This window comes from Lemur catta, chromosome 7 (genome assembly GCF_020740605.2).
Source record: "Lemur catta isolate mLemCat1 chromosome 7, mLemCat1.pri, whole genome shotgun sequence".
Lineage (NCBI taxonomy): Eukaryota > Metazoa > Chordata > Mammalia > Primates > Lemuridae > Lemur > Lemur catta.
In genome coordinates this window covers 94,424,053-94,446,420 of record NC_059134.1, presented here as the reverse complement: position 1 = coordinate 94,446,420, position 22,368 = coordinate 94,424,053, and the positions used below count along the sequence as shown (strand labels likewise).

General features: G+C 46.3%; 3 protein-coding genes across 5 annotated transcripts; 1 reads left to right on the top strand and 2 right to left on the bottom strand.

The window, feature by feature from the left end:
• Positions 1-483: 483 nt before the first annotated feature.
• Positions 484-5,275, bottom strand: NDUFS3 (NADH:ubiquinone oxidoreductase core subunit S3). The gene is made up of 7 exons (XM_045558061.1): positions 5,135-5,275; positions 4,958-5,023; positions 3,709-3,806; positions 3,347-3,496; positions 2,245-2,370; positions 1,989-2,108; positions 484-750 (listed from the first exon to the last, which is right to left on the bottom strand). Exons 1-7 carry the CDS (start codon positions 5,196-5,198, stop codon positions 568-570), a joined length of 807 nt encoding a protein of 268 aa, XP_045414017.1. The 5' UTR covers positions 5,199-5,275; the 3' UTR covers positions 484-567.
• Positions 5,276-5,280: 5 nt separating this feature from the next.
• Positions 5,281-9,979, top strand: KBTBD4 (kelch repeat and BTB domain containing 4). 3 transcript variants are annotated; one of them, XM_045558059.1, is made up of 4 exons: positions 5,281-5,364; positions 6,220-6,837; positions 7,423-7,529; positions 8,343-9,979. In XM_045558059.1, the coding sequence occupies exons 1-4, from the start codon at positions 5,346-5,348 to the stop codon at positions 9,201-9,203; spliced, it is 1,605 nt and encodes a 534-aa protein (XP_045414015.1). In that variant the 5' UTR covers positions 5,281-5,345; the 3' UTR covers positions 9,204-9,979. The 3 variants fall into 3 exon arrangements, with proteins under 3 accessions (XP_045414015.1, XP_045414016.1, XP_045414014.1); XM_045558060.1 differs by lacking the exon at positions 5,281-5,364 and adding an exon at positions 5,429-5,469; XM_045558058.1 differs by lacking the exon at positions 5,281-5,364 and having other exon boundaries at positions 5,562-6,837.
• A 758-nt stretch (positions 9,980-10,737) lies between these two features.
• On the bottom strand, positions 10,738-16,582 carry PTPMT1 (protein tyrosine phosphatase mitochondrial 1). The gene is made up of 4 exons (XM_045558057.1): positions 16,299-16,582; positions 16,092-16,172; positions 12,997-13,188; positions 10,738-11,022 (listed from the first exon to the last, which is right to left on the bottom strand). Exons 1-4 carry the CDS (start codon positions 16,470-16,472, stop codon positions 10,876-10,878), a joined length of 594 nt encoding a protein of 197 aa, XP_045414013.1. The 5' UTR covers positions 16,473-16,582; the 3' UTR covers positions 10,738-10,875.
• Positions 16,583-22,368: the final 5,786 nt, after the last annotated feature.

Genomic DNA, 22,368 nt, shown 5'->3' with positions numbered 1-22,368 from the left:
GATGGAAGATCAGGCTACAGGGAGCAGGTCACGGGGCTCAACACTTAAAAATGACTTGAGATTCTTCCTGGCTCTGACTCTTGGCTCATGGAACCCTGTGGATGTTTGGATGGGATGAGTGGATTGGGGTTTCCTTGGTTCCACCCAGGCCCCTGGATCCATCAGCTGCTACCACTCTGATGTGGCAAGGGGCTTTCTTCAGCAGTTGTTGAGACTCCCTCCAGTTCTCATTAGAGGCTATGCCACACCCATCCTGAGCCTTGTGGACTGGTAAGAACTTTCAATTACAGCTCTAGAATCCCTCTCAGAAATACATCCAGGCCTGTAGGTCACCATGTGTACAGCTGCACTATTTAGTCCCATTAAAATAGACTCCCTGGTTTCATAGGGTCTCTCTAAGGAAGCAGGGAAACACACTCCTGCCTGTATCTCCCCTCTCCTGAATCAAAGCGTCACTTCTACCGATTATAAACACACAGGAAGTGGTGAGTCTAAGTGGGAATTTATTTACACAGACACTCAATTATAGATAAGGCGCTTTCTAGGACCAACATGCCTTCCATGGAGCTACTTGGATTCGGGCTTCTTGGCTTCAGGCTTCTGGTCTCCAGCTTCAAGTTTGAGACTCTCAGGGGGCTGGCGATAAGCAGGGAAAGCCTCCCAGGGGCTATTGAGGTCAAACTTGCGGAACTCTTGGGACAACTCTACTGGCTCAGCTACCACCCGCTTCACCTCGTCGTCATAGCGTAACTGCAGGAACAAAAGGCAAGCTTGAGCACTGAGGAAGGCCTTGTTACAGCCAGGAAGAAGCCCACTTTCACAAGGCCAAGGGTAAGACTTCTCCAGCCGCTGTCCCTCTCTGTTCTTGACTCCTATTCCGTCCTCTTCCCAGGCTCTGTCAATAATCTCCATCCACATCTGTGTTACCTACCAGGTCACATCCCAACCAGCTAGTACATGGGATTCCAAAATGGCCTCTACCTCTCGTGCCCTGCCCTGCCAGGCCAGCACCCGTCAGACTCCCCTGCCCACCACCACCACATCATGAGCTCACCCCTTTCCCAGCAGAAGTGACTCTACTCACCCATCCACACATTCTTGTAATGCTAAGCATTAGGAAGCAGTCAGTGGCTGTAGAGAGTAAATCTAAACCACAGACACACAACTTCAGGTCCTATGGCCTTGGCATTTTCATTGTCAAGGTCTAACACAGTACCTCTAGCTTGGGTCTTCTTGTTATTGGGGGAGCAGATAAATAAAGTGGGATAATCAGGTGCTGGCACGAAGAGGCAATCCAGGTAATGGAGATGGCAGGGGCGAGTGAGAGGGAGGAGAGAGGGAAGTAGCTTGAGAGAGAAATGGGAGCATGCAAAGCACTAAGAATACAGGTGCGTTTGGGGACTAAAGGAGCAGGGCTAGAGTGCCACATATCTCAATATTTCTAACAAGTTACTCTGCTACAAAATTCACATATATGTATGTATATAATACACTATCTTTCCGCTAATAACTTGCAGTACCACTGAAATTCTTCATAAGGTCCTTGTAGTTATCAGTCCTGCCTCAGTGGCCATTTTTGAGGGCTGAACATTTATTTAGTGTCCTCCTTGTCAACTGTCTTCCCAAAGATTCAAGGCAGCATGAACTAATCCTCACTTTAGTTCTCGGGGACAGACTGTGTCCTCAAGGCTGACTTGATCATTACAGTAATAGCCAGCATCAGCTGAACATTTACAATACACCAGGCTTTACACATACATCATTTAATGCCTGCCACACATCTGTTAAATGTTATTATTATTCCCATTTTACAGACGAGAAAACTGAGTCACAGTCAAACTAAGTAAAAGGAAGCTAGGATTTGAATCCAGAGGCCATGCTCTTAAACCACCACAATTCACAGACTATATTTCCTGCCATGCCCAGGATCCCCCAGGTTCCCTCTGAGTCCCTCCCTGAGGATACTGCCCTAGTTCCCAGGCTCCTACCTCAACATAGCCAGATAGAGGGAAGTCTTTCCGGAAAGGATGTCCCTCGAAGCCATAATCTGTGAGGATCCTTCTTAGGTCAGGATGGTTAGCAAAAAAGACTCCAAACATGTCCCAGATCTAGAAAAGAGAGGTTCTCAAGCAACCAGTCCATCTGGGCCAACAACAGGGGTAAGGGGCTGCACTGCATCCCGTAGTTTCAACCAGATCCACAAATCTGGCTCAGAGGCAGGGTCCCTTATGTCCAGTAACTCACCTCCCTCTCATACCAGTTGGCTGCCTTGAACACGGAGACAGTGGATTCAATGGGCGTCAGCTCATCTGTGTAGGTCTTCACACGGATCCGTGAGTTGAAGCGCAGAGACAGTAGATTGTAGACAATCTAGGGAGAACAAAGGGAGCTGGAAGACCTAGATGGCCACAGGCTGAGGGGTCTGGAGTGGGAATCCCTGGTTGGGAGTATCCGTGTACCAGAGGATATGGGGTGGCTCTGACCTCCACCCTATGACCCCACCTTCTGTTTTGAAGCTCAAAATCTCAAGATGCTCCTACGCTTACAACTGCTTCCAAAGGCCCAGGCCACAGCTGTAGCTCAGCACGTCAGAATGCCTGTCTCTGCTCATGCTATTTCTTTTGTCTGGGCTATCTCCCTAGTCCACCCAGCCCCTGCCCTCACTAGGCTTACTTTCTGATCTCCTGCTCATCTGTTAAAATTCAGCACAAACGTTCTCTCTCTTCAAAGAAGCCTCCTAGACAGGGCCAAGTGCCCCTCCTGCATTCTTAAAACATCCCCCTATTATATGTATTATATGTTACTACAATAAGCTGTTCGTGTTTATGTGTTTCTCTTCCTCACTACAGTGTGGGGGACTCCTGGATGGCAGATACTGGGTGTTGTTTTTTTTTCTTTATTTTGATTTTTTATTTTTTTTAACATTTATTTTCATTATTTCTTTCTCAATCCCAGGGTCTGGCAAATAGTAGATAGTCAGTAAATATTAATAGCTAAATGTCTTGAGAACTTATTGTGTGCTAGGAATTTACCCACACTATCTCATTTGATCCTTACAAACATCCTAGAAAACAGGGATGACTTTATACTTATTTTGCAAATAAGAAAACTAAAGCTCAAAAAGATTAAAGAAAATGTTTGAGGTCACACAGTCTTCTGTGGCAGAGCCAAAATTCATACTTGAGGTCTGCTTGATTCTGAAACCTTGGTATAACTGCTGTGTTCTACTGTTTGACCCAAACTGAAATTGAGGTTATGGTTCCCACAGGTAGTTGTCACCCTGAAACTACCCTGTCCCCTTTCATACCTGTAGTCTCCCCAAACCTTCTCAAAGCTCCTGACTGACCTCAAAACGGTTCTGCCGAGTTGGGATGTCCACTGCTGTCAAGTCAGCCAAGGATTTGAATTGTGCATTGGTGTGATCCCTGAGGAAGGTAAGCACTGGAATGACTCCATCAGGATGGATGCAGATCTCTAACTCATTGAAGCAGGACACCTGCAGACATGGAAGGGAAGGAAGAGGGAACAAAGAGCTACTGAGGGAGCAGCTAACTTCAGCTGGGGTCACCTGGTTTAATGCAAAGAAAGAAGCTCAAGTTTGGGATAGAGGAGTCTGTGGTTTCTTTGAAATCAGGCTGCCCACTCCCATATGCCCTGAGAACATGGTTCTTTCTTGACTCAGACCCAAACAACAGTGATAAACATTACCTGAACTTGTTGGACATACTTGGGCAGGATTTCAGCCACATATTCTCCAAAAGCTGAGAGTTGTTTGTGGGCCACATCATTCTGTGGTCTGACAGTGGCTGGAAGGAAAAGGCATATTTGAAAAAGGAATGGAGAAGGTAGCAGCCAGCCCTGCATCCAGTCTCTTGGGCTTGTAAGGGATGTCATCAGCCAGCAGAGCTCCCTACATAACCTTGAGAAAGGTACAGATGCAGAGTTCCTCTTCCAGAGACTAGAAAGTGATGAAAACTTGGGAAAAAGGTCACCTCATTAGACAGTCCACAAAGACTCTTTTTACTGCAGCTGAGGTGTTTGCCTCTTCTCAGAGTTATTCCATAGTTCTTCCCACACACTGCATGCATTTCTGCTGGAGCTCTGTCTTAGCTCTTCTATCAGACTGGGAGCTCTTTGAGGACGGGAACCAGAACTTTTGCTTCTCTGTAGGTCTTTAGCACTTAGCTTATACCAGGTTCTCAAGCTAAGAACTTCAGGGCTGAAGAGCCCTCACAAAATGTTTTGGTAAGACTTTTTATTTATTTTTATATCAATGAGAAAACTGAGGCCCAGAAAGTGGGATATGCCAGGTCTCCTAACTCCCAGTCTGCTTATGTTGACTGTAATGTAACATCTCCATAGCTCATTCGTGCAACCTTAAATCACTGAGCACTCACAAGTCACAGGCTGCAGAGTAACAGTTAAGTGTTCTCTGCTTTTGGTAGCTGGCAGGCCTGCTCTGTCAATTCACCAGGAATGTGATCCTAAGTAATTTAATGCTCTGTACTGTTTCCTGAACTACAGTATAGAGAGTAAAACACTATCTCTCTCATGAGGTTGTTGTGAGGACCAAATAAGATAATTCACTAAAACGCTTATCGAGGTGCCTAGCACGCAGTAAGCACTCAGTTAACGTGAGCTACTATTACCACTGGGCTCTGAATCCTAAAAGTTATGTTTTCTGCTCTCAAAGAGCTGGCAGTTTAATCAGAGAAAAAGATTATGGAAACGTATAAGGGACAATCAGGGCCATAACAGAGAGGACTAATGGCACAGGGAGGGCTCAATTCGGCCTGCGGAGTGAAGACCACCACATCAGTCAGATCTACAAGGACAACCACAGATTTGCAAGGAGGACGCAGGAAAGAGCATCCTAAGGCAACAAACATCCAGTGAAGAGAAAGAAGAACCCCGCCCGCAGGTAGTCCGGAGAAAAGCGCTTCCCCAACATACTCACGGCGCGTGTCGGCCGCGGCGCTCTCCCTCCTCACTGGCAACAACAGCACCGAGGGTCGCTCAACTCCTGCACAGGGAGATAAAAGGCACAGACGCGAGCGGTGAGGGCCGAGAAGTTCTCTGCACTGGGCGCGCCTTTGCTCCTGACCCCAGCCTCAGCCAGCTGCCGCCTGCTCACCCCTGGCCAGCGCCGCGGCCCCCGCAAGCCTGCGCCACCAGACCCTGGCCGCCGTCGCCGCCATGTTCCCCGGATGCAGACCAGGCAGCCGAGAGACAACTCACAGGACACGGAGCACCAAGGGCACGGACCGGAAGCGGAAGTGTGCAGCGGTACTTCTTCCGGGCGAACGCGGGGCCGGAAGCGGAGGTTCTGGGATCCGGGCACCGGGATGAAAGGAGGGAACGCAGGTGAGAAAGCGAGACCGACAGGTGGGGAGACCGTGAGGTGAACGTAGCCCTAGCGCGGTGTGGCAGAGGCTGGAGAGAAGGCGAGGACGCTAAAGAACCGGACGGGTGAGAAGAGGGGCAAGGGCGGACGTTCTGGCTCCTACGTTCCACGCCCCTCCCCCGCTTCCTGAGCCAAGCCTTTGACGAAGGCGGGCGGGTCTGAGCGGGAAGAACAGTTTTCCTGGCAACCATTTCCCAGGCGACTCCAGGTGGAGCGAGGACACTACACTGGCAGATGGGCCCCCTCATGCCCCAGGCTAGGGACGGCTGAGTTCTGTCTCCAGTTCTGGGACTGAGCCTTGGGGAGTCATTAGGGTGAGAGGGGAAGTAGGGGAAACAAACTCAGAAGAGACCAAATGTGGGACTGACATATCCCAGGCCCAGCTTCATATTGGAGAGTTTGGACTCCGTGCTCGGGGGGAAGAGGGGACGTGGGGGTCTTTTTTGTCTGGTTCTGCTGCCCCTGAGATTCACTAGTTTTATGCCCGAATTATTTGGTTAGTAAGGTTTTTAAAATGATAGGCTTCCTCCAGTCCTTTGCTTTCGTATGTTGACCTAAATCCAAGTATTTTACATTATGGAAAGGAATTGGAACTTTTATTGATTTCACTGGGGGAGGGGCCCCCACTGCAGGAGAATGAACCCATATTTGGTTAAAGGAGAGTGTCAGGGACATCATTGGCAGGACCAGCACTAAAGCTAATCTGGACCCACTTTGCTCTCACTTTTTCCTTTAACTTCCCTGAGTTGGACAGTTGGATCCGTAGGCTATGGCTGTGAATTCCCCAAGTTACCTAGGGTGGTGTTGCTTTGCAGACAGCTGGCAGACAGAGAAGTTGGCTACCATGGAATCACCCGAGGAGCCTGGAGCATCCATGGATGAGAACTACTTTGTGAACTACACTTTCAAAGATCGGTCCCATTCAGGCCGAGTGGCTCAAGGCATCATGAAACTGTGTCTGGAGGAGGAGCTCTTTGCTGATGTCACCATTTCAGTGGAAGGCCGGGAATTTCAGCTCCATCGGCTGGTTCTCTCAGCTCAGAGCTGCTTCTTCCGGTCCATGTTCACTTCCAACCTGAAGGAGGCCCACAACCGGGTGATTGTGCTGCAGGATGTCAGTGAGTCTGTTTTCCAGCTCCTGGTTGATTATATCTACCATGGGACTGTGAAACTTCGAGCTGATGAGTTGCAGGAAATTTATGAGGTGTCAGACATGTATCAGCTGACATCTCTCTTTGAGGAATGTTCTCGGTTTTTGGCCCGCACAGTGCAAGTGGGAAATTGTCTTCAGGTGATGTGGCTGGCAGATCGGCACAGTGATCCTGAGCTCTACACCGCTGCCAAGCACTGTGCCAAGACCCACCTGGCCCAGCTGCAGAGCACAGAGGAATTTCTCCACTTGCCCCATCATCTGCTCACTGATATCATCTCGGGTAAGTTTCAGAAGAGGGCATATCATATCCAGCTTCTTGTTCAGTGTATATTCTAGTTCAGGAGAAAGGAACCTTCAAGCTTCCTAGTGTTAGTTTACATTATTATTCCTACGTTACTACTGAGACACCTGAGAGAGATTGAGTTGAGATTCAGTGTAATTGTTGTCAGAGACAGTCCCTTACAGAGGAAGAAGCCAACACCCACAAAAGGTAGTGAGGAGCTATTTGTATTATACTCTAATCTCTCCTGTGCCTAAGTGTTCTCATGAGTTTAATTACCTATTTAAATTGATGATGAGTCAAGATAGCTAACAAATCTGACCCTGCAAGTTTGGTATAACCATAATTTAGGTATGAGCTCTATCGTCTGATAAGTTGTTTCCATGGCAGATGGGAACATATCAAGCCATCCATTTTGATTTTAAAAAGCAAGGCAATTTTAGGTTAATTTCATGTATGTATGTGTGTATACACACACGGTGGTAGTCTAATAAAATGGTTCACGTCTTCAAAGCCCCCTACTCTAAATTTCCCTTTTGGATTATCAGATTGTCAGTGACCATGCCTTTTCTCTGGCTCTCACAGATGGAGTTCCATGTTCCCAGAACCCAACAGAGGCAATAGAAGCCTGGATCAATTTTAACAAAGAGGAAAGAGAGGCTTTTGCAGAGTCACTCAGGACTAGCTTGAAGGTAAGGCAGATTGCTTAAGAGCTGGGACGTCACACTCTCCATACACTCCAGCCATCAGTTGGTCTGGCCTCTTTTTGATGGCTGTTGAGTAACTCATCTCTGGCTTGAAGTTGATATCAGCTGGGGAGAAAGATGTATTTGTGACCCCCAAAACCACCAATCTGTGAGCGTCAAACTTCACTGAGAGAACAACTTTCATCATGGAGTTAATAGGACTAAGCACCCTTTGTCTGAAGCACCAGCTTATGATAGTTTTTTAAAAGCTGCAAGGATGAGTGTAACATACTGACTCAATATAAAAATGTCTCAAAGAGGCTGGGCGCGGTGGCTCACGCCTGTAATCCTAGCACTCTGGGAGGCCAAGGCGGGTGGATTGCTCAAAGTCAGGAGTTCGAGACCAGCCTCAGCAAGAGCGAGACCCCGTCTCTACTAAAAAAAAAAAAATAGAAATTATCTGGCCAACTAAAAAATATATATAGAAAAAATTAGCTGGGCATGGTGGCGCATGCCTGTAGTCCCAGCTACTGGGGAGGCTGAGGCAGGAGGATCGCTTAAGCCCAGGAGTTTGAGGTTGCTGTGAGCTAGGCACTCACTCTAGCCCGGGCAACAGAGTGAGACTCTGTCTCAGGAAAAAAAAAAAAAAAAAAAGTCTCAAGGTGATTACAGGAGACTCAGGATGACATACAGTAACTAGAGGGGATTGTATTAGGGCAAGATACAAGTGTGAGGGCCCGGACTTTAAGAATATGTGTCTTAGCTGATCCTTAGCCTAGGACTGATAGCTGTAATTTATAATTTTAATTTTGCCAATAGGAAATTGGGGAGAATGTGCACATTTACCTGATTGGGAAAGAGTCATCTCGTACCCACTCGTTGGCTGTGTCCTTGCACTGTGCAGAAGATGACTCCATCAGTGTAAGTGGCCAAAACAGCTTGTGCCACCAGATCACTGCAGCCTGCAAGCATGGTGGAGACTTGTATGTGGTGGGAGGCTCCATACCGCGACGCATGTGGAAGTGCAACAATGCCACCGTTGACTGGGAGTGGTGTGCACCTTTGCCTCGGGACCGGCTCCAGCACACCCTGGTGTCTGTGCCAGGGAAAGATGCCATATATTCATTGGGTGGCAAGACACTGCAGGATACCCTGTCCAATGCAGTCATCTATTATCGGGTAGGTGATAACGTGTGGACAGAGACAACCCAGCTAGAGGTGGCTGTGTCAGGGGCTGCTGGTGCCAACCTCAATGGGATCATCTACTTACTAGGGGGGGAGGAGAATGATCTGGACTTCTTTACCAAACCTTCCCGACTTATCCAGTGCTTTGACACGGAGACAGACAAATGCCATGTGAAACCCTATGTGCTGCCCTTTGCAGGCCGCATGCACGCAGCTGTGCATAAGGATTTGGTGTTCATCGTGGCTGAAGGGGACTCCCTGGTGTGCTACAATCCCCTGCTAGACAGCTTTACCCGGCTTTACCTTCCTGAGGCCTGGAGCTCTGCCCCATCCCTCTGGAAGATTGCCAGCTGTAATGGAAGCATCTATGTCTTCCGGGACCGATATAAAAAGGGGGATGCCAACACCTACAAGCTTGACCCTGCCACTTCAGCTATAACTGTCACGAGAGGCATTAAGGTGTTGCTTACCAATTTGCAGTTTGTGTTGGCCTAAGGCTGTGGGGGGAATGCAGCTGACTCCTTTGCCCTCTCCCTTTCCAGCACCTCCCTACCCAATCTTGAAGTCCCTTGGGCCCCAATTCAGAGTAATGTGTCATTTTTTGGGTACAGATTAGAAAGGCAGCGATTGTCCTTCCCCAAACCCATAGAAGTGTTTTGTTTGGGGCTTTTTAGACTGCCACTGCTCAGCTGGCCACTTGAACTGAGAGTCGGCCAGCCTGTTCTCTGCCAGTCCCTGGTAATCCTGTGCCACACTACAGATTGCTCAGAGTAAGGCTCTTCTCGGACCTCAGGCACAGCCTCCCCTCTTTACCTGATCAATGTTGAATAGAAGCACCCCTGACCCCAGGGCAGAAGAAAAGAAGCCCAGTCATACTTTTTTTTCTATAGCGTGTGAAGTGGCTAGTTGATAATTTTTCCACAAAGAATTAGGCGTTAGAGTTTTCCTTGCGACAGTGGATTAAGATGAAAGTGTGCTTCACCAGCAAGAATCAACTCTAGAATTCAGGACATTCCTTCTATTGCTTTCTTGTCTGTCAGGAAATATGATTTTGGTTTTATTTTTGGCTTATTTCAAGAGGTAAGCCAGAAAGTAGAAAGGATTATTTCTGATTAATAACAGAAACTATTCAGTACTAGGCTATTAAAAAAAAGGTGAAAAAAAAATAGAAACTTTTTTCAAACTCAAAAATACAAGGTCTCTTCTCTTAAAGGCTCTAAGTTAAGTCAAGAGCTAGGAACTGTTCATACAAATAAAAGTTTTTGAAGGGATGTGTGTGTCTGTGTTGAATTCTGAAGGAGTGACTCCCTAAGGGGAACTGATCACATGCCCACACATTTCTGAGTCAGCAGCAGTCCTAACTGCAACCCATGCTTCCTTTTCTATGTATAGGATCACAGTCTTAAAAGTGTGAAGGGAGCCCCACAGGGCCAGTGAAATTGGAATTTTTTTTTTTTTATTTAAGAGACAGGGTCTGTCACCCACGCTGGAGTACAGTGGCATGATCATAGCTCACTGCAGCCTCAAACTCCTGAGCTCAAATGATCCTCCTCCATAGCTGGGACTACAGGCACAGGCCACCATGCCTAGCTAAGTTTTTAAATTTTTAAAAATGGAGACAGGGTCTTGCTTTGTTGCCCAGGCTGGCCTTAAGCAATCCTCCCGAGTTGGCCTCCCAAAGTGCTGGGATTATAGGTGTGAGCCATCACACCCAGCTGAAATTGGGATTTCTGACAGTGGCAAAGAGCCAGACCTGAGTATTCCTCCTCTCTTTTTTCTAGTGTTACATGTCTTTGAGTTATGGTGCTGTATATCATCAGGTACAATATTAGGTACACAATAAATTTTTGTTAAAATTAATAATTCCTTGGCTCTATTTGAGAAAATAAGATACCCCCATCCCTATCCTCTACCCTGTAAATACCAGTCACGCTAAATCTCTTCCTCTCTAGCTATACAACAGTGTTATTTCAGAAAAATGAAACAAGGCAGAAGACGCAAAATTACCTATTAGAACATTTCTGATATGTGAAGTTTGGACCTAAGGCCCTTAGGTCCCATTAAACTTTTTATTCTGTATCAAGCAGGGATGTCTTCCTTCTTCTTTTTCCTGACCAAGAGATTCACGTCACATTGAGTTCTTTCTAGTCCACGTAATTCATGTCTTTTATGTGTCACTTGTCCCATCCTTGGCTGCCTCTACAGTAATCTTGTGGAACTCCTTTAAAACATTCAACTGACCAGGTCTGATGTGGATGTGTGACCGGATCTCGGTGATAGCTCTTACAGCCTCTTCTGGACTCCAGTTGTGCACCTGAAGTACAGGGTTGGGAAATCAGCAAAGAAAGAAGCAGGTGTTAAGGTGCCCTTGACCTGTGGGCAGGTGCTAAAGGACTCTGAGAATTTCATTTCTTTAAAAACTCTATTTTGGGAGGCATTAAAACCTGTGTTATAAGTGGGAGAGCACTTTAACCACCACAATTAAAGTGGGACTCCACGATACTATGCACCAGGCCAGAAGGACAAGTCAGTCTTTCTGCCCAATTTTTGCTCTGCCAAACCCTGGGGAAAAAAGGTTGCACATGTGAAGCTGACATCCTAAGTTCAAGACTGCTTAGGCCCTAGGCCTACTCAACGTCCTGAGGTGGGCTTTTGTTTAGAAGAATTTCTAGGAAAGAGTATATGGTAGATGTTTTTATGTAACTCATCACCATGGCTGGAAAAACAAGAGTACTTTTAAATTTAACTAGGAAGGTTATCTGTGTCCCAAGGATATTCATTGGTTTAGAATTCAACAGAACTGGCTGGGTGGGGTGGCTCACACTTGTAATCCTACCACTCTGGAAGGCCAAGGCAGTAGGATTGCTTGAAGTCAGGAGTCCAAGACCAGCCTGAGCAAAAGCAAGACCCTAAACACCCTGTCTCTACAAAAAAGATAGAAAAATTAGCTGGGTGTGGTGGCACGTGCCTGTAGTCCCAGCTACTCTGGAGACTAAGGCAAGAAGATCACTTGTGCCCAGGAGTCGGAGTTTGCACTCTACCCAAGGAAACAGACCAAAGCTCGCTCACTCGCTCTCAAAAAAAAAAACAAAAACAAAAAACCTCAACAGAACCAAGCAAATACAGGTTTCTAGCTGGCTGGTTCAACTCTTGGCACAAAAATGCCATCCTGAGACCTTGTTTCCAGCAAAGAGTCCTTATGACCAAAGCTTTAGTATTGTTCAGTCAGACACTCACCAGTCCACAGTAACACTGTGGCCTTACCAGTCCACAGTAAGGCCAGGCTTAACTATTCACATGACTCAGAAAATTCAGGGGTCAGGCAGGTTACTAAAATGAGTCAAGCTAGGAGGGTGGAAGAGGGAACGATGAAGGACTCAGGGTATTTGCTTCTAAAAAAAATTTTTTTTTTTTTTGTTTTAAGACAGAGTCTCACCCTGTTGTGCAGGCTAGAATGAGTGCCGTGGCATCAGCCTAGCTCACAGCAACCTCAAACTCCTGGGTTCAAGCGATCCTTCTGCCTCAGCCTCCCGAGTAGCTGGGACTACAGGCATGCGCCACCATGCCCGGCTAGTTTTTTCTATATATATTTTTAGTAGTCCATATAATTTCTTTCTATTTTTTAGTAGAGACGGGGTCTCGCTCTTGCTCAGGCTGGTCTCGAACTCCTGAGCTCCAACAATCTGCCCACCTCAGCCTCCCAGAGTGCTAGGATTACAGGCGTGAGCCACCGCGCCCGGCCTGCTTCTAAAAAATTTTAAAGCATCCCACCTGCCAATCAAAACAAATTGATAGGCAAAATTCAGTTTACATCTTCTGTTTCTAGAAACTAATTTCCAGAACTTGTACTCTGAAATGCTTGAAGAAACCTGAGTACTATAGAGCTGAAAGTGATCAGCACTATTATCTACAGTGCTAGATTTCTTGACATGCTATTTATGACATGTTTCTAGCCTTTTGCTGGGGTTGGACACCCTTTGCAACTCCATTATTTTGAGTGCCTGCTGTAGGCCAGTGCTTGATGTACTTTCTTAATTAAGCTTCCTAACGCATTTGAGGAAACAGCATCAGAGAGGAGAAGCCACTTTTGCCTGTCCCAGCTGCCAGGTGGCAGAGCCAGAGATGAGCCTATCCACAAAGCTGGTGTGCTTTCCACAATACCACACCACCTCCCAGCAGCCTGAAATTGGGTACATGGCTCCTTCCAATAAGGCCCACCAGTAGGCCATGCTATTGAAATTTTGGAAATCTGCTATAAATGGGGTCAATCCAGAAAGGCCTTTCCTACCTGAATCAGATATGCTGCCACCATAGTGGCACTCCTGGAGCGCCCAGCCTTACAATGCACGTAGACACACTGGCCCAGAGACTGGTACTGGAGAGCAAACTGGACTCCTTTCTGGAGGTTGGCCAAGGTGGGGATCCCAATCATGTCTACTGTGCTGAGCCGCAGCTGCTCGACTCCTACTCTCTTCCACTCCTGGAAACAGGTCCACCAGCATAAAAAAGAGAATGGAAAAAACCTGATGGGGGTGGGATGACTAGAGGCTCCCAAGAGGGAGCAAAACAACAAGGAAGTTTCACAATTTACTACAATTTGTTTTTTACTACAATTTATTGTTTTCTGTTTTCTAAAAAAGAAACTTCTTACAGAAATGCCTTTAAAATGGCTGGCCTACGTGGTTGGTCTTTGAAACAACAGCTGTGCTGCTGCTGAGTTAGAATTACGTCTATGATTTAAAATGTTTTTAAGGTATACTTTGGGTACTAGAATCTTTAGCTGCAAAATATTAGCTGAATAATTTTCAGCTGCAAAAGTTGCATAACTATGTTTTTACATAACCTTGGCACCTGTGCAGTGATCCATTTGCAGGGTTGGGGTATCATAGTTTGCCAGGGCTTTCTATTTCTCTGTCTGTAAGTCTCTCTCAGGTTTTGTTTGCTTGTTTGTTTCTTTGAGACAGGATCTCTCTCTGGCACCCAGGTGACAGTGTGTCACCATAGCTCACTGCAACCTCTAATTTCTGGGCTCAAGGGATCCTTCTGCCTCAGCCTCCCAAGTAGCTGGGACTACAGGTGTGTGCCACCACACCTGGTTAATATTTCTGTTTTTTTTTTTTAGAGACAGGGGTCTCGCCCTTGCTCAGGCTGGTCTTGAACTCTTGACCTCAAGTGATCCTCCTGCCTCAGCCTCCCAAAGTGCTAAGATTACAGACTGTGAGCCATGGAGCCTGGCTGAGAAGTCTCCTCTTTTTTACCACTTTTTTTTAAGGGAGTGCATGGTAGAAAATAGGGTTATCCTGTAATCCCGGCACTATGGGAGGCTGACGCGGGAGGATCTATTAAGGCCAGGAGTTTGACACCAACCTGGGTAACATAGTGAGACCCTGTCTACAAAAATAATATTTTTTAAATTTGAAAAGAAAATAGGGTTATTTTTAATGCATCTACCTTTATTAGTGCAATATTATCTCTTAAAAAGGAGAATAGGAGAAATAAGGCCTCTGGCAAACTGGAAAACTTTATTTTTACTTTAAGACTTCAGATACACTCCAGCTACTCTTGTTATTGACCTCTTAATAAGTACTAGAGATTTTATGACTGAATGAAGGTCAATAGTTAATACTGCTCATGAAATTAACATAAAGGAAAGCGTTTTACAGCATGTAGTTTATGCATAAACTGCACCAGAAAAACCTAAATACTCAGATTCCTGGGCCCTACCCTAAAGTTCCTGAGTCAGAATCTCTGGGGATTGTATGTAGGAATCTTCTATTTTAGCAAGATTGCCAGATACTTTTTTTTTTTTTTTTTGAGACAGAGTCTCATTTTGTTGCCCGGACTAGAGTGAGTGCCATGGCGTCAGCCTAGCTCACAGCAACCTCAAACTCCTGGCCTTAAGGGATCCTACTGCCTCAGCCTCCTGAGTAGCTGGGACTACAGGCATGCGCCACCATGCCCGGCTAATTTTTTCTATATATACTTTTAGTTGTCCAGATAATTTATTTCTATTTTTTAGTAGAGACGGGGTCTCGCTCAGGCTGGTCTCGAACTCCTGACCTCGAGCGATCCACCTGCCTCGGCCTCCCAGAGGGCTAGGATTACAGGTGTGAGCCACCGCGCCTGGCCAAGATTGCCAGATACTTCTTAGGCATATTAAAATGTGAGAACCACTGCCTTGAGATTTCTTTAGGCTAATAGGATGTTATGGCTGCATCTTACAAATGTCAGTGCCTCACACCTACAGACCAAGCATTTTCTATAGTTGCCCAGTAGTTTTGGACTCCCCTTGCTCCACAGGACTGACCACACTAGCGAACATTTCCTATTTTGGCTAAGAACACCTTTGTCTTGTGGCAAAGTATTTTAGGAAATCCAAGCAACTGTTAACTGTTCTTTAAAAATGTATGCCATGGCTAATTAATATATTTTAAATGTGAATCACAAATATTTTTAAGGCTTAAAAAAAAATCTTAGGATTAAAGTGGGGCAGGGCGTGGTGGTACACACCTGTAATCCCAGCTAATGGGGGGAGGGGCTGAGGTGGGAGAATCCTTCGAGCCCAGGAGTTTAGGTGCAACATAGTGAGACCCCCATCTCTTGTCAAAAATCTATCGGTTAAAATAATAGCATACTCATCAGGCTATATCGGTACAATAAATGAGAAAGATAATTGCTTAGTACTAATAGATGTCAAACACTATAAAGATAGGGCAACATCTTCCATTAATAATAACCATTGTGGAAGGTTCCACAAGCATTCACATTTAATGAAAATTGTTCTAAGCCTGAACTTTGCTATGCAAGTACTTTGGAGTTCCACCATGATCTCTAACATATGAATAAAAATCCCCCCAAATCAGAGCCAAATGAACCCTTTACAATTTTTTAGTGGATATTTTTATGATAACGTTGGGGGGCTGGGTAGGGAGGGAGAGGGGATGCTTATTATAATTGGCAGGGCCTTCATCTTGAATGCCTAACAGTGCCTTACCCATAGTGTTCAGTAAGTGTTGAATGAATGAATGAATAAAATCAGCAAGGTCCAGCAAAGTTGCCTTTTTATTTTAGTTGCTAAACTTAACAATACATTTGTGCACAAAGGAGTAATGAGACTTTGTCAACTTTGTTCTTTTAAATGTCTTTCACAACTAGTTTCTATCCTACGTCCAGCTGCAGCCATTTAAGCTTAGAGGCCCAGGCCCTCCTGAGGAGGCAAAGAAGCCTGGGACACCTGTCTCTGGGGAATGGTCACCTGCAGGTCCCCTCCTCCCCCAACTTCTCTAGCTGTCCCAGGCCCAGGGTGAGGCCCAGGCTGGAGGACGCCCCTGCCCCAGCTCCTGCCTGCGGGTCCCACCCGCCACCGGGGCCCGGGCACCTCACCCGTGAGGAGTTGCACAGGAACCTCGTCTCATACTCCTCGTTCATGGTGATCACCCCGCGCACGTTCTCGTCCTGTACCAGCTGCCGAGGCAAAGGGGGGACTCAGCAGGGACCGCGGAGACCCCAGCAGCCCGGCGGGGCGGGCGTGGAGGCCCCGGCCTGGCTCGCCGGCTCCGGCTCTGGGCCCGGCCTCCCGGCGCGGCTCACCTGGCGCGTCATGTTCCGCAGCGGCAGCGCGCCCAGCAGCACCGTGGAGTCGATGCGGTGGTACCAGGCGCGGTGCGCCCGGCCCGGCATCTTCCCGCGGAGCAACGTGTAGAGCAGCGTCGGGTAGAAGAGCACCCGGACCAGGCCGACCTGCAGCCACTCGGCGGCCGCCATCCCGGCCCCCCACCCCCGGCCTGGCGCAGCGGCGACGCGTCCGCCCCCGGGCTCGCGGTCGGCGGCCGCGAGGAGAGCTGGCGGGTCGACGAGGGCGAGGGCGGCTGCCCGAGGCCTCCCGCGAAGGCGACGCGGTCTGCGCGGGCGCAGAGGCTCCCGGCCCGGCCACCGAGGCTCCGGAGGCGGGGCCGCCGACCTCAGGGGAGGGCCCTGGGACTCCTGGGCGGGAAACTGGGACCCAGGCCGAGGGAGAGCGCGAGAAGCCTGTGAACCTGCCGCGTGTGAAACTGTGAGCCCTGCCTGTGGCTAGTGACACCCCTCCCCCGAGGGAAGGGGGGCATGACGCTCGCATGTGGAACTATGACTCCGCCGTGGGAGGAGGGAATAGTCTCCCTAACTCCCGGCCAGAAGGAGGGGGCAGTGACCCCAGGTGAGGATGTGACCCCTCGACAAAGGGGAGACAAGACTAGGAGGAGACTCTGTGGCAGTGAAGGGGAGAGTGGAAGTGGCTTTGAGCTTTTCGGCAGAGGAGCTGCCTGGTGTCAGAGGGCCTATCTGGGCTAACAGGGCACCTGGGTTGATGTCTCCCTCCCACTTCCCTTCTCCATCTCAATGCATAGCTCAGTCCTCCTGACCAAACAGCAGTATATACATAATATGAAAAAACAGGAAAATATATATTATATTAATATATCATTAAGAAAAATGTTATGAAAAGCTCAAATATAAAACAACCTACAAAGAGGTAAGGAATGGTTGTAATGCTGGTTATTTACATTTCACTAGTTGGCTGAAACGGGCATCTGGTGCTTTTGGAGAAGGTTTATTTTCTCGTTTTAAAAGTAATACAAACTCATAACAACTGGAAAATACAGAAAAGTTGGATCAATTTATTTACTTTTCTTATTTCTTTTAAAAAAATTTTAAAGCATGCTCCCCAGAAAAGTAAGAATTTACTTATCACTCATAATACTACCACCTCAAATACATTTATTTTTTCCCTCCATTTTCTTTTCCATGTATACCATTAAAAAACAACTTTATAGGCCAGGGAGTGGTGGGGCACACCTGTAGTCCCAGCTACTTGGGAGGCTGAGATGGGAGGATCCTTGAGCCCAGGAGTTCCAGGCTGGGTGAGCTAGGATTGTGCCACTGCACTCCAGCCTGAGACCCTATCTCAAAAAAAAAAAAAAAAAACAACTTTATAAGAACAGCTTTATTGAGATATAATTCGCATACCTTACAATTCACCCATTTAAAGTGTACAATTCAGCCAGGCGCGGTGGCTCACGCCTGTAATCCTAGCACTCTGGGAGGCCCAGGCGGGTGGATCGCTCGAGGTCAGGAGTTCAAGACCAGCCTCAGCAAGAGCGAGACCCCGTCTCTACTAAGAAAATAGAAAGAAATTAGCTGAACAACTAAAAATACATAGAAAAAATTAGCCGGGCATGGTGGCGCATGCCTGTAGTCCCAGCTACTCAGGAGGCTGAGGCAGTAGGATCGCTTGAGCCCAGGAGTTTGAGGTTGCTGTGAGCTAGGCTGACGCCACGGCACTCACTCTAGCCCGGGCAACAGAGCCACACTCTGTCTCAAAAATAAATAAACAAACAAACAAATAAATAAAGTGTACAATTCAATGATTTTTAGTACATTCATTGAGTTGTGAAACCATCACCACAGTTAATTTTAGAACATTTTCATTGCCCTGTATACACTTCATCCACTTGTGTTTCTGAAGGAAACATTTCTAGAAATACAATTAATGTATCAAAAGATATGAGTATCTTTTGAAGAGGGTCACAGGGAATTTTTTTTTCTTGAAACAGAGTCTCACTCTGTCACCAGGGCTAGAGTGCAGTGGCGTCAGCCTAGCTCACAGGAACCTCAAACTTCTGAGCTCAAGCAATCCTCCTGCTTCGGCCTACGGAGTACTTGGATTACAGGTATGAGCCACCATGCCCAGCCACAGGGAATTTTTTCTAGCTTTCTTGAGTATAATTGATACTCACTAAACCACACATATTTAAGATATACACTTTAATACATTTGACATATGTATATATTTGTGAAACCACCACCACAATGAAGATAATGGAACATAACAATCACCCCCAAAAGTTTTCTAAGGCCCCTTTGTAATCCCATCTTCCCACACCTTTTTACCCCCTTAGCCCATTCCCTGGCAACCACTAATCCATTATTGATTAATTAGCATGCTCCAAAATTTTATATAAACAGATGTGAATATTTTTAACTTTAATGATTATTTTTATTATTTATTTATTTATTTTATTTATTTTTTAAATTTAGTTGCCCGGCTAATTTTTTTTTATTTTTAGTAGAGACAGGGTCTCACTCTTGCTCAGGCTAGTCTGGCATTCCTACCCTCAAGCAATCCTCCCACCTGGGCCTCCCAGAGTGCTAGGATTACAGGTACCGCACCTGGCCTAATGATTATTTTTAAATTTCCCTCCAATACGGCTATATCTTTATACACTGAGAGTGCCTGTTTCTCACAACCTTATCAGCCTTTTAAATTTAGTTATTTATTTTCCAATCTGACAGTATAAAAAATCACATTGGTTTAAATAGCTTTAATTATTAGAGAGTTGAGATTGAACATCTTAGGTTTAGTGGCCATTTGTATTCTCCCTATGAATTGCCTGTTCATCTCCTTTGCCCATCTGTCTAATGGGTTGTTTGTTGCTATTCTTCCTAGCCATAGAAAGTGCACAAACTAAAAGTGAATGACTTGAATAAATTTTACATATTTATACACCCATGTAACCACCACCGAGATCAAAATATAAAACATTCCTATACCCCCAAAAGCTTCCTCTGTTCTCTCCAGTCAATAATCATTTCTCCCCAGCAAAGGTAACTTTTATTATTTTCACTTGTTCTCAAATTTTGATTAAATGGACTTGTACAAAACATGCTCTTTTGTTTCTTTTTTTTTTTGAGACAGTCTCTGTTGCCCAGGCTAGAGTGCCATGGCGTCAGGCTAGCTCACAGCAACCTCAAACTCCTGAGCTCAAGCAATCCTTCTGCCTCAGCCTCCCAAGAAGCTGGGACTACAGGCATGCACCACCATGCCCAGCTAATTTTATATATATATATATATATATTTGGTTGTCCAGCTAATTTCTTTCTGTTTTTAGTAGAAACAGGGTCTTGCTCTTGCTCAGGCTAGTCTCGAACTCCTGAGCTCAAACGATCCGTCCACCTCGGCCTCCCAGAGTGCTAGGATTACAGGCGTGAGCCACCGCGCCTGGCCTGCTGTAGCCTTCTTTGGTAACTAAATGGAAGAGTGACACTAGTATCCTGCAAGGATTCCTCCCCTGCAAATGGGAGGCCAAAGTAAAGAGGCAGATACAAGGGAAAGTTTCTGGTTGCCTTCGAATAAATACCGATTGAGCCAGACACTGTGAAAAGCACTGGAGATACAAGAGAATAATATGACAGGCATGGTCCCTGCTCTTATTTAGCTCATGGGCAGGTTCCAGGAAGTTTCTAAAGGCTAAACAATTCATTCTCTTTCCATATCTTGCACTTAGATATGCCTATTCTTTAATTCAACAATATTTATTGAGCACCTAGTATGGATTAGGCATTATCCAGGCCCTGAGGATAAAGCAATAAAATAAAAAAACAGACAAAACTCCTTTCCCCATAGAGTTTACCTTCTGGTGGGGGCAACTGCAAATAAAACAAGTGAAATACTAATGTACAAAATATATATACTGAGGCCGGGCACGGTGGCTCATGCCTGTAATCCTAGCACTCTGGGAGGCCGAAGTGGGAGGATTGCTTGAGCTCAGTAGTTCAAGACCAGCCTGAGCAAGAGTGAGACCCTGTCTCTACTAAAAATAGAAAGAAATTAGCTAAACAACTAAAAATAGAAAAAATTAGTCGGGCATGGTGGTGCGTGCCTGTAGTCCCAGCTACTCGGGAGGCTGAGGCAGGAGGATTGCTTGAGCCCAGGAGTTTGAGGTTGCTGTGAGCTAGGCTGATGCTATGGCACTCTAGCCCAGGCAAGAGAGTGAGACCCTGTCTCAAGGGAAAAAAAAAATATATATATATATATGTATATATATATATATACACACATATAGACACATACTTAGTTAGCTGATGGTAAGTGTTTTCGATAAAAACAAAGGAAGAAAGGGAGATTGGAAGCATGGTGTGTGCGTGTGCGTGTGTGTGTGTGTGTGTGTGTGTGTGTGATTTTAAATAGGGTGGTCAGGGAAGGGTGGGCTAAGAAGGTGACCTGAAGGAGGGGAGGAAGTGAACCATGTGGATATCTGGATAATTCTGTGGAGCACAAAAGAAGGAGACATTCTCTGCTTGAAACATTTCTATAATCTATGGCAGTTGGGAGACAAATATAAAATGGTAATGTTTGTGACAATTTTCTGTAAACTATGATGATTTATAAATATAGGATGTTTTCAGTCAATTACACATAAAAGTATTAACAAGATCATATATCAGCATTATTAATGTACATAAAACTACATAGCACAATTAAGGAATATGATAACATACAATGTAGGGGCTAATTGTTCTGGTCTATATGGTACTAGAAAAACTGTGGTTAGTTTTTTTTTCTTTTCCAAAGGGAGAAAGAAAGATGTGCTTCCAACTTTCCAACACATGGGAAAACTCTTGAGGCTTCTGCTTGGAGCCCACTTTCTTTCTTTTTCTTTCTTTCTTTTCTTTTTTTTTTTTTTTTGGTGGTAAGGTTATGTATAATCAGTATTTGTGGGTAAGTTTTCTTTTCTTTCTTTCTTTTTTTTTTTTTTGTTTGAGACAGGGTCTTGCTCTGTTGCCCAGACTAGAGTGCAGTGGCATCATCGTAGCTCACTGCAACTTCCAACTCCTGGGCTAAAGGATCCTCCTGCCTCAGCCTCCCAAGTAGCTCAGACTATGGGCACACACGCCACCACTACGCCTGGCTAATTCTTAAATTTTTTGTAGACAAAGTCTCACTATGTTGCTCAGGCTGGTCTTCAACTTCTGGCCTTAAGATCCTCTTGCCAGAGCCTCCCTTTAAAGTGCTGGGATTACAGGTCTGAGCCACCGTGCCAGGCCCAGAATTTTCCTTCTCAATCTGCATTTCACTGTCTCACAAGGTCTAGAACCTATGTAATAAACAATGTTGGCTTAAACCACAGTAACAAATTGTATTGTTTGCATTCCATTTAGACCCAGGAATTCCCGAGTAACTTTGAAGGAGGTCTTTAGACACGTAACCTGGGCTGTTACAACATTTTTTTTTTCTGGGAAAAGCAGATTAAGGCTTGGCAGTCTCTTAATAGAATCCTTATGAGCTTCCTGGAGTCGTAGGGATTTTTGCCCGCTTGTGCCTACACCCAGGTCATCTTGCTTGAAGGCGCTCCCCTAACTCTGAAAGCTGGCAACACACATATTCCCCAGCCCAGCAAAGGGAGGCCTAGATGCTGTTGCTTGTGGGGGCCAAGGCAAAAAAGGAGGGTGTGTCATGTGCCCAACGCTGGCCAAGCACCATTCACTCTTTCCCTCATTCATTAATCAAATATTTTATTATGCTCATATTCAGTGCCAAGTAGGGGAGCTTGCTTGCCCACCAGCGTGATCCAGAGCTCCTGTGGGTGCGGCATGCCGATTTGAGAACTTCAGATTCCCAGGCCGGAGTCTTCCCTCCAGCAGAGCTCCGAGACAAAGAGATGTGCCCCTGCAGCTCCCTTGGCCCCAGGGGCTTCGGCGCGGCTGCTTCTCCACTCCCCAGCCGGAGGGGGCGCTGCAGCGCCGGGCGCTCGGATCGGCGCTGCGGGCCGCGCCGCGGTGGTACGTTCCCCCTCGCCGCCCTCCTCCTCCTCCTCCTCCTCGGCCCTCCCCGCCGGTGGTAGGT